The sequence below is a fragment of the Cebus imitator genome, unplaced genomic scaffold (genome assembly GCF_001604975.1).
Source record: "Cebus imitator isolate Cc_AM_T3 unplaced genomic scaffold, Cebus_imitator-1.0 Scaffold123, whole genome shotgun sequence".
NCBI classification, from domain to species: domain Eukaryota; kingdom Metazoa; phylum Chordata; class Mammalia; order Primates; family Cebidae; genus Cebus; species Cebus imitator.
The window spans coordinates 4,124,963-4,137,050 of record NW_016107438.1 but is presented as its reverse complement, the minus strand read 5'-3'; the positions used below and the strand labels follow the sequence as shown (position 1 = coordinate 4,137,050).

The 12,088-nt window shown below is 37.9% G+C and overlaps 1 protein-coding gene across 16 annotated transcripts in view; it reads left to right on the top strand.

The window, feature by feature from the left end:
* SPAG9 (sperm associated antigen 9) overlaps positions 1-12,088 on the top strand; it is a 148,198-nt gene that overhangs the window by 125,191 nt on the left and 10,919 nt on the right. For 10 of the 16 annotated variants that reach the window (XM_037742578.1, XM_017540180.2, XM_017540191.2 and 7 more), the window contains 5 exons: positions 1,588-1,736; positions 3,928-4,099; positions 6,605-6,718; positions 8,013-8,051; positions 8,968-9,144. In XM_037742578.1, coding sequence (XP_037598506.1) covers positions 1,588-1,736; positions 3,928-4,099; positions 6,605-6,718; positions 8,013-8,051; positions 8,968-9,144 — 651 coding nt within the window. The remainder of the gene's footprint in view (positions 1-1,587; positions 1,737-3,927; positions 4,100-6,604; positions 6,719-8,012; positions 8,052-8,967; positions 9,145-12,088) is intronic. The other 6 variants (XM_017540189.2, XM_017540186.2, XM_017540184.2 and 3 more) reach the window with 1 other exon arrangement.

The window sequence follows — 12,088 nt, the reverse complement described above, 5'->3', positions numbered from 1 at the left end:
TAAAAATAATTTGTGTCCACTTAACATTTGGACTTTTTTTAAAAGAATTTTGTAATTGGGTACGGTTTAATCATTTTCATGTCACCTTATTTATATTTTCCCCCTTTAAAACCATTGTTTCATCTATAGAGGGTGGTATCAGAAACCCTACTTGAGTGAATTAAATAGAGGGAATTTATGTATATATTCCTTCATAACTCCTTGGTACATGTGTCAACCAAAACTGATACATCATTTTCTACCCACTCGATTGGTATATCTGGGAAGTATTATGAAACATAGATACTGTACCGTGAATTTGGATTTTAGAAAGGCTTTTCCCAAAATCTCCCATCTTTCTGGGCTTGGGGAAACATTGTGTAGATGACAGTTAGTTGCTTTTGAGCAAGAGGGCTCTATTTTACCTTTTTTCAGCCCTTTATCTGTATTTAATCTTCGTAGTAAATTATTAAGAAAGTTCCATGTCATCCTCATTTTGTAGATGAGGAAACTGAAGCACAGAGCATTTTGGCCACTTTTTCATGGTCACTCAGCTAATAAGTAGAAAAGCCTAGAAAAAAATTAAACAGTAAATGTTTCGGTAAACTGAATTAAAATAATATTGACAGAATAAGACAAGTAAAATACATTTAGTTAGTGTCAGTATAAAGTCCTGCATTTGAGTTCAGAAGAACAAGATGGGGAGACAAGTCTGAATAGTGAGAATGACCTAAAGGTTGACTATAGACTCGATATGAGTTTAATGTATTAAGCCTCAAAGAAAAAAGTATTCAGGACAGGACTGGTGATAATCCTGCTCTACTAGGCTAGATAAAACAGCATCTTCAATGGACATCAACAAAACAGAGTTAGGTTGAAGGGTCTATAAACTGTGGTAGGTACAGAGCATATGCCGAAGATACTTGGTTTTGAAAGGAGAAGACATAGGGCTATAAGGAAGAAGGTTGGATTGGATTTATTCTTTTGTTTCCACTCTGCAAGACTGCAGACTAATGGGCAATTACATACAAAGAGGCAGACTTAGCTAGGTATGGGTAATATTCTTCAACTAAAGCTGTCTGAAAATGGGATGGCTGCCTTATGAGGCAATGTGCTCACAAAAGCTAAGAAAGCAACGCAAGGTTCTGGTGACTGGTTCTCCTTCGTATTTCTATTATCACTGAAAATGTAGTATGCATAATTCCTAAAGTGTTAGCAATGAGTTACCCTCAACTTCTACCCAAGAAAATACATGAAAATGCAAGTGATTGAGAGACATTATTCCCAAAATAACCTTAAGTCATTTCTAATTCTAAAAATATGATAAACAGATAACTTGTAACTGATTTATCACATCACTGCTTTTGTGAGCATGTTTTAAAGGGGGTACTGGGTGGCAGTTTGAAGCAGATGATCTTTGAGGGTCCCTTTCAACTTGGTAGCTTATGGAATAAAAGAACTCAGTCTGCAAATAAAAGATATACTTAGTACATGGTACTTTGAGTGCTTCCTCAATAAATTTAATTATACAACAAATAAAATGTTTCTTGTGTTGAAATTGAGTAGCAGGTGGTATGTGTTAACTATAATCTTTTATTTCTTTTAAAGATGGGCAGTGGGATTTATCAAACTATCACCTCTTAGACCTTGGACGGCCTCATCATTCCATCCGTTGCATGACTGTGGTACATGACAAAGTCTGGTGTGGCTATAGGAACAAAATCTATGTGGTGCAGCCAAAGGCCATGAAAATAGAGGCAAGTCAGCCTATGTTTTCTGTATTTATTGAATTTGTATTATCCAAAGACTGTTGGACTATAATTATTTTCAGCTTCTTTAGAAATTGTTTTCTTGTTCTGTGTGTTTTAAGGGCACTTGAGTAATGTATTTGAATATCTTAGCTTTCTGTGTTACTTCAACTCTCTTGCCGTTTATGACTGTGAGGGGAGGAAATGGCTTCTTTAAAAAGGAAAGAGGATTCATACATGAATGTTTACATGTGTGTCTGTGCATGTATCCAGAGATATATATGTATTTCTGTTTGAATACATGATTCTTGATATGTTTAGTTATATGAGGATTGGTTGAGAAGAGGATTCCTCCCTGTCCTCCCTATGTGTATCCAGGCACATCCACATATGTGTCTCAGACAGAAATAACATTGCACTGGGAATTTGTTGTAAAAATGAAAATCTCCTAGTATTGTTTTCTTACAAGTTTTGTTTTGTTTTGGTTTTTTTTTTTTGCCACAATACATAAGTGCATTCTAATTGTTTAGGGATAAAAAAACTGATAAGAAAATTTGAAGGTGAAAGCTTCATCTTAAAATTTTCACCCTCCCCCAAATCACATTTCTTTCCCTAGAAGTCCCAAAGTTAACCACTTGGTATTTGTTTTTTATATCTGTTCTATCTGTCTATCTATCTGCCTGTCCATCCATCCATCTATCCATTCATCTATTCATCCATCCATCCATCCATCCATCCACCCACACATAGGTCAAGTGTCCCTTATTCAAAATGCTGAAGACCAGAAGTGTTTCAGATTTTGGATTTTTTCAGATTTTGGAATATTTGCATATACATAGATAATGAAATATCTTGGGTATGGAACCCAGAGTCTAAATATAAAATTTATTTATGTTTCACGTATACTTTATAACAGTCAAAAATATGATACACCATTAATGCAGTAAAAAAAAATAATGTATTCAGGGTGACTTATGGTGTCACATCAGCACTTAAAGACTTTCAGATTTTGAAGCATTTCAGATTTCAGATTTTTGGATTGGAAATGTTCAGCTTATATCTCACACACATATACAGCAGTGTGGTTCCTTTTAGTTTAATTACATTTTGGCATTTTTGTTTGTTTGTTTTGAGACAGGGGTCTCACTCTGTCGCCCAGGATAGAGTACAGGGGCGTGATCATAGCTCACTGCAGCCTCAAACTCCTGGGCTCTAGCAGTCCTCCTGCTTCAACCTCCCAAGTAGCTAATATCACAGGCACACACCATTACACCTGGCTGATTTTTTAAGAAGTTTTTTGTAGAGACGGGGTTTTGCTATGTTGCCCAGACTGGCCTCAAACTCCTGGGCTCAAGCAGTCCTCCCCCCCAAATAGCTTGGAATATAGGCATGCACCACCATGCTTGATTAATTTTTGTGTTTATAGTAGAGTTGGGGTGTCACTGTGTTGCCCAGGCTGATCTCAAACTCGGGCTCAAGAGATCCCCCACCTCGGATTCCCAAAGTGCTGGGATTGCAGGTGTGAGCCATCAGCACCCAGCCTGATGAATTATAATTGTGATGTTATTTCAACACAGGGGCTCTGCAACAACGCAAAATCCAGAAATAAAATCTTCCTGTTAGGCCGGGTGCAGTGGCTCACTCTACTTTGGGAGGCCGAGGAGGGCAGATCACTTGAGGTCAGGAGTTTGAGATCAGCCTGACCAACATGGCGAAACCCCATCTCTACTAAAACATAAAAATTAGCCCATCATGGTAGTGTGTGCCTGTAATCCCAGCTACTTGGGAGGCTGAGGCAGGAGAATAACTTGAACCTGGGAGGCATTGCAGTGAGCCGACATTGTGCAATTGCATTCCAATCTGGGTGACAAGAGCAAAGACTCTGTCTCAAAAAAAAAAAAAAAAAAAAAGAAAGAAAGCCTTTCTGTTGAACATTGTTACATAGTGTGGATATGTTAGTATTGCTTTTATAAGTTGATATCCTATATAGTTCTGAAATCCAGTATCTTGTTCTTAGTTCTTTATTTTGTTTTGCATTCTAGGATGAAAGCAATTGTGTATATGAAAGTAATCATGTTTAATATGTAATATTTGGGCTTCTCTTTTAATAGTCTGTTAACTTGTTGTGCAAATTAGCATAGTTTTAAATATGTACTCCTATGTAGCAAAATTAACTTTGTGATTGGACAATCTCTCCTAGAAATCTTTTGATGCTCATCCCAGGAAGGAGAGCCAAGTGCGACAGCTTGCATGGGTGGGGGATGGCGTGTGGGTCTCCATTCGCTTGGATTCTACTCTCCGTCTCTATCATGCACACACTTATCAACATCTACAGGATGTGGACATTGAGCCTTATGTAAGCAAAATGTTAGGTAAGCTTCCAACGCGTTTTATCTTTACCAATCAAAGAGGGTGTTTTGTATTATTTTATGTTATTTGTCTATTTATTTATTGAAACGGGGTCTTGCTTTGTTGCCCAGCATAGAGTGCATGGCTATGCACAGGTGCAGTCATAGTGCACTCTAGCCTCGATCTCCTGGGCTCAAGCTATCCTCTCACCTCAGCCTCCGGAGTAGCTGGGACTGTAGGTAGGCACATACCACCTCACTCAGCCCTTGTTTTTATTTTTAAATAGCCTAAAATCCTGGGTAGAACCAATGAATTAAGTTACCTCAGGAATAGTGAACTTTTATCATTGAAAGTGTCAGACAGATGTTTCAATCTACCTTGTTTTTTTTTTTTTTTTTTTTTTTTTTTAGGCAGGGTCTCACTCTGTCACCTAGACTGGAATACAGTGGTGTCATCACAGCTCACTGCAGCCTTGACTTCCTGGGCTCAAGTGATCCTCCCACCTCAGCCTCCCTGTTAGCTAGAATACAGGCCCACATCATCATGCCCAGCTACCTTTTTTTTTTTTTTTTTTTTTTTTAAAGAAATGGGTTTTACTCTGTTGCTTAGGCTAGTCTTAAACTCCTGGGCTCAAGTGATTGGCCCACCTCAGCCTCCTAGAGTGCTGGTGTTACAGGGATGAGACAGTGCACCTGGCCCCTATTGTTCTTGATGGAAAGTTGGGATCATTTTGGACTCCTCCTCTCTTATTCTCCACATCTGATCTGCCATCAGGAACTGTCAAGTCTGCCTCTGAAACTATATTTAATCAGTTACTTCTTTATCTCTACCACTATCCTTTTATCCCCAGGTAACCATAAGCCTCCTAACTGGGCTCCTTGTTGCCATTCCAGTCTGTTCTTTGCCTATAACCAAGGTGCAGATATTACCATGACACACTCTACTCTTGCCTTTAGGTGAGGTGACACGACTGGGAGACCTTACATGTTCTCAGACACTCTCCTTGCTCACACTGTGACAGCTCAACAAGTTCCTTCCCATTTCAGGGTCCTCACATGTGCTGCTGTATTGTCTACCTGGGAAGTTCTTCTTGGTCCCTTTTTAACTTATTTAGCTTTCAGGTCATAGCCTACCTGTCATATTCAAGAGAGACCTTCATTTAGGTCCTGTCATAGTTTTTCTTTATGGGCTTGTCATTATTGTGATCTCTCTCCTACAGACCCTAAATCCCATGAAGATCAGGGACCATCTTTGTCTTATTCCCTGCTCTATCTTTAGCACCTGACCCAGTGCTATAATGATTATTAGGAATGTCATAAAAGAATCCTTTCATGAAAAATGAACTGAATCAGTGGTTTTCAACCATTTAGAGTTACTGCCCTCAGAAAACCTTATTTCTAGCTATGTATACACATGCAAACACAAACTAATTTCAGGGATGTACTTTGACTGGAAGTTAAAAGTTCCCAGGATAGGCTGAATGGTGGTTAAGCCCCCTTCTAACACTGATTCTGTGATCATGCCCACAGTTCTTGTCAGTAGAACTTATGAGTGACTAGTGTATTTCTTAAATATATTTTCTGTTCAATAAATTTGCCTATCAAGTCACTGAAAATAAGATCAGTTGCAAAAGTTAACTTGAAATACAAAAATGCATTTATTCTTCCTAAATTGTTTTTATATAACACTTAAAATTTTTAAACTGCTTTAGAACCCAAGTATATAACTGAGGGGAAAAGTGTAGATTTTGTTTACAAAGATTTTAGTCTATGCAAAGAAAACTTAAGAGCAACCAGAACTTTTTCAGCTTATAAGAGCAAAGGACACTTGATTTCTCTGGGTTTGTTTGTTTTTAGAGACAAAGTCTTATTCTGTTGCACTGGCTGGAGTGTAGTGGTGCTATCATAGTTCACAGTAGCCTCAAACTCCTGGGCTCAAATGATCCTCCCACTTCAGCCTCCCACATAGCTGGGACTACAGGCATGTGCCACCATGCCTGGCTAATTTCTGTACTTTTTGTAGAGATGAGGTCTCATTATGTTGCTCAGGTAGTCTCAAACTCCTGAGATCAAGCAGTTGTCCCACCTTGACCTCTCAAAATGCTAGGATTTACAGGCGTGAGCCACCGTGCCCAGCCAGCTTCACTGTTTTTTGCTGGAGTTTTTTGTTGTATGTGTTGGTTTGATTTTACAGCTCCCTAAGTAAATCCGATGTCACAGTTCTGATGTGCCTTACTTCCTGTGTACTTTAATTCTAACTAATAGGTATGTTACCCACTTTTAAGCTTTTCTTTTTCCATTGACCCTGAATTGTCAGATAGACAATAAGCCCCAATAAGAGTTTATTTTGATATGAACTTTCAGGAAACATCCATTTAGCTCTAGTCACATTTCTTCTGTATTGTATCAATCCTGCTACTTGTTTTTTATTTTGTTTTGTTTTGTAATCCTGCTACTTCTAAGGACCTTGGAATGTAACACAGTGCCTGCTCTAGTTTCTCAATAAAGTGTTCCCTCCTTTCTTTACAGGTACTGGAAAATTGGGCTTCTCTTTTGTGAGGATCACAGCTCTCATGGTGTCTTGTAATCGTTTGTGGGTGGGGACAGGAAACGGTGTCATTATCTCCATCCCATTGACAGAAAGTAAGTATATTTTTAGATAACTGCCATGGGACAAATAGGAGAATTATAGGAAATAGTTATGCCTGGAATTCAAATCTGTGTTAGCTCAGAAAATCAGTGATGGCAAAGATCTAGCTATTGTTAACTTCACTCAGTGAAACTTATAAACTCTAGGAAAATAAGTTTTCATGTATCAAGACCAATACTCATAATTAAAAGGTTTTCATTGTGAGAAGCTCCTTTTTACAATTAAGGAATCACAGTCCTATTTCATCTTTGAAATAAAAGTTGAAGTCCATCTTTTTTAAGCATTATTATATATACCTTTATCCAGAAACACTACCTGGCATTCATCCTAGTTTTTCATATCTCCTAGCAGATAGTTTAGGATATTCCATTTGTCTTATTTGAGGTTTGAAAACAGTTGTGGAAGAAGTTTCTCAGGAGTTCAGCAAGGCTTTCCATCTATCTTCTATTTTAAAAAGAATGTGATTTATTGTTTTTATGAATAAAATATGCCTTGTGTGTTTCTCATATGATGTTCCATTACATCAATCATCCATTAAGTAAATGTTTTGTGTTGCAAAATTCATGGCAGGGAATGGTTTAAAAGCAAATAATGTAAGACCATAAAATGCATTAATAAATATACACCTCAGAATCACCTTACCTTTTTTCAGGCCAGAGGAGGGACAAAGACTAGAAGCTATTTTGGAAGCCTTTAAAAGAACCCAAGTTTTCAATCCCAGTTGTCTTTTCTGCGGTTACTTACAAGTCATATTTAGATTTCTCCTTATATCTGAAGAGATTCCAGGATCCCCTAGAGTTCATTTCAGTTCTTTATAAGAGTTTCATTTTAGCATAATCATTGGAACAGAATTTCTTTTTTAAAACACACACACACACACACACACACACACACACACACACACACACACAGAGAGAGAGAGAGAGAGAGAGAGAGAGAGAGAGAAAGGAAAAGAGAAATAAAGGAGAAATTTTAGCATTAGGAAATGCTGCACATTGAGTTCTTAATATTTTGATTCAGATTCACTAACATTGCTTTATTATTAAAAAAAAAACCCAAAACCACCATCAATCAGATTTTCTTTTTTGAGCAGAGATTCTATAGAAGCTTTGGGAAGAACTTTTATGTGTTACTTGGTATTATGCCAAGTGGGATCTTGTTAATTTCGTTAGGGGCTTTTAGCGCCAGGTTTACCAGATAGAAGACACTGAGAGTGGTGGCTCACAGTAATTCTCTCCTCCCTGTCGTGCACCTCTCCATGTCCCCTTTCCTCCTTTCTCACTTTAGCCGTAATCCTCCACCAGGGACGTTTACTGGGGCTGAGGGGTAAGTGCAGATCCTGAACCAAGCTCTTCTTCCTGGCTTCTGATAGCCACTATAAGGCTGTTACCACTCCTCTAGAATATCCTTTTGAATGTTCCTAAATGTCATCCACTTGCAGTCACTGCATTGCAGCAGGTGTCTTTTTTTTTTAATGTTTGTTACATGGCCACCAAACTGCTCAGCAGCTTAGTCTATTTATCATCTTTTGTTGCAGCTGAACTTTTTTTCAGACTTTACTTTCCTTCCAGTATAAACATGAAACATCTCTTAAGCTGTCATTAATTTACATTGTTTACTCTTGTTACTGATCATATTTCTTTCATTTACTTAACTTGCCTATGGAATGGGGATGTTTTGTGAGTCTGGTGTTTTACAATAATGCAGCACACCATCAGTCTGATATCAATAAAAACTATTTTATTGTAGTGACTGGATTCTTGTAAGCACAGCTTTTTACCAACCCCTTCAAGGGAAATATTCTTACTGCGAGGGAGAAAAATCAGAAGATAAACTATAAAGAAAGACTATTTGAAAATATACCCATTTACTTTAAACTGTATAATGGTTAGCTTTCTAACATGGACATTAAAAACAAAATGAAACAGACACCACTAAGATTTAAATTTGTTTTCTTTTTTTAACTAAAATGCTTTTTTAAATGAATAGATGTATTTAAAAAATAAGATTACTTATTGCTAGACTGGCAAAATCCCCTACACCATTTACTGAGGTAATTAAAAATAACTAGCATGCTGTATCTCTTTTTTTCCCAGCTTTGTCTTGAATTGGCATTGCCATCCTTGTTTTATCTCAACTGGCTGTAGCTTTTAGATAATATCATAAGGATTAACCAGTAACCTTTTACATTCATTACTGTTTTCTAGGGGAAAATATTTGGTATTTGGTTTTTCTGTTGCAGCAAATAAAACCTCAGGCTTACCGGGAAATCGTCCTGGAAGTGTAATCCGTGTATATGGTGATGAAAACAGCGATAAAGTGACTCCAGGGACTTTTATACCCTATTGTTCAATGGCACATGCACAGCTTTGCTTCCATGGGCACCGGGATGCTGTCAAATTCTTTGTGGCAGTCCCAGGTATGTTAGATTATTCTGTTGAGATGTTTCGTGTAATTGTCTCTCTTCTGTCATCTCTTGGTTCTACTACCTAATATTCTAAGTCTAAGTACTTGAATTGCAGGTAATTTCGAAGGAAGATCTATAATGGAGGGGTGGATAAAGTGCTATAAGGATAGTTGAATGAAGTTATCTTAGAATATTTCTCCCACCCTCAAAGACACATTTGTTGATTTTTCTTTAGGAGACTTGCTTATTTTTGAAAAGCAGTAGTAGTATTTTGTCCTCCTGGATTCCTAAAAATGGTCTTGATCTAATAAGGGAAATCACTAGAAAAAAACTTCTGTCATCAAGGCTGCGTGGAGGAAGAGATAGGGAATTCACTCTGGGACCTTTAGCAGCTTAAGAGTAAAAAGCAGTGGACTAGGGAATCTGGGGCCCAGGCCCTCTGTCTCTGCCACTAACCTCGAGCAAATCACTTAACCTCAGAGACCCATTTCCTCCCTCCTGCGTGGTTGTGATTAATATCTGCTCTGCCTACCTCATTTGTTATGAAAATTAATAAAAATGCCATTGGGAACTATAAAGCACCACCCAGACAAAAGGCAGTAGTGATGATGTCTAGTGAAAAATGAAAATTTATCCATTGACAATACTAAAATGATGTTCCTGACCATCTGTAAGCAGGACCCATGTTTTGAAATTTTTTTCCTGTAAGAGGCAAGTTTAGGAGCTAGACAAATTTCAAATCTGACTTTGCCCAACCGACTAACTGTATGATGTAGAAACAGCAGTGTCTTAGTATATTAGGCAGGGGTCTCCAGAGAATCAGAACCAATAGGATGCATGTGTATGTGCGTGTGACAAGAGAGACATTGTAAGGAATTGGCTCACACAATTGTGGGGACTGGCAGGTCTGAAATCTGCAGGGCAGGCTGGCAGGCTGGAGACCCTGGGAAGAGTTGATGTTGCAGTTCAAATCTGGAGGCAACATCTCTCTTTCCTTGGGATCCCTCAGTCTTTTTCTCCTAGGGCTTTCAACTAGTTAGATGAGGCCCACCCATACTGTGGTATATCATCTGCTTTATTCTAAGTCTATTGATTTAAATGTTAATTACATCTAAAAAAGACTCAAAATGATATCTAGACTGATGTTTGACCAAATATCTGTGTACCAAACTAACACATCAAATTACTCATCATGCTTATTTTCCCAAGGGTGTTCCAAAGATTAAATGATTATATGTGCATGGGACAAGGGCTGGCATATGGTACCCTAACCAATTACTCAGTTATTAAACAACAATGATAATGAGCTTTCTGAAACCCCATTTGTACATTTTATATATTTGTGTAGTCATTTCCTTCCTAGAAATGAGATTGTTGGTAACAGTGTTTCTCTTGCTTTAAAAAAAAAATGAAAATATCAGAGTCTCCTTTAAATCTCCTTTGTATCCCTCGCTAATCCCACTCTCCTCTCCTTTTCCTCCTCACTGGTAACCACTCTCTTGAAGTTGATGCATATCCTCTTGCCCATGTTTTTGTATTTTTACTGTGTTTGAATGTATTTATAAACAATATATGATTTTTTTGTGGTTTTGGACTTTATACATGTTAAATGTGCTTCATATGTATGCTTCTATAATGTGCTTCTCATTTTTTGAGATTTATCAATATTCATACATAAAAATCTAGTTTATTTAACTCATATCTGAATAAAAATGCTACATTTTATTCATTCTTCTGCTGATGGACCTCTAGGCTTCTTCCTTTTCTTTTTTCACTATTTAAAACAGTACTGCAGTGGACCTTCTTGTACGCATGTACAAGAATTTTCTGTTGGGTATAAATCTAAAAATGGAATTAGCAACATGGCTGTTGTGGGGCCAGTGGCCCTAAAGATTAAACCATTCTGGTTGGCCTTATCAGTAATACTACTGTGCTTTTGCTTCTGTGGCAAAACTAACTAGTCTACCTACAGAAGTCATCTCTGGCATGCTTGCTTTCTTCCAAAGTATAATTGACTAATGCATGAATGCATCCCTGTGGGGATCCATCAGACTTTCCTATCTGCTTTCAACATATATTAATTTTGTGACAGTGTGTAGCGTTAATGACTGTCCTGCTAGCTCCTGGAGGTGTAGTCTGTGTAGTTTGACCAAAGCCAGCAGATTCTGGCAAGGAAAAAAAAAAACCCATAATTAAATCTTGCTAAGATGGATGGCTTAGAGATTGCTCATTTGTTCATGGTGTGAATAATATTTAAATGTTCCTCTCCTTCTACTATTTCACACTCAGGGATTCTACCTTAGAACTTAAGCTTCAGAACAAACAGCACATTTACTAGTAATTTTGTTTGCATAATCTAAGTTTAAAATAACCTGTACTTTCCTTAAATATGACAGAAAAGCCATAGATTTGAAATAAATTTAAATGTTAATTATGACTATGCAAACTCACAGGGCTTAAGTTGAAGACTTTTCTCAGTCTTTTTCACAAATAAGCACATTTCTTTTCAAGGGAGAGACCTTTTCCACTGTCTCTCAAATCAAAAGGTAGACTATACTAGTTTGAAACAGGTAGGCTGGGTGCAGTGGCTCACACTTGAGCCCAGGAGTTTGAGACTAGCCTGGGCAACATAGCAAGACTCCGTTAAAAAATTTTAAGAGGCTAGGCATGGTGGCTTAAACCTGTATTCCCAGCACATTGGGAGGCTGAGGTAGGTGGATCACTTAAGGTCAGGAGTTCGAGACTAGCCTGACCAACATGGTAAAACCCTGTCTCTACTAAAATACAAAAATTAGCCAGCTGTGGTGGCGGGTACCTATAATCTCAGCTACTTGGGAGGCTGAGGCAAGAGAATTGCTTGAACCCCAGAAGCAGAGGTTGCAGTGAGCCGAGATCATGCCATTGCACTCTAGCCTGGGCAACAAAAGCGAAGCTTCATCTAAAAAAAAAAAAAAAA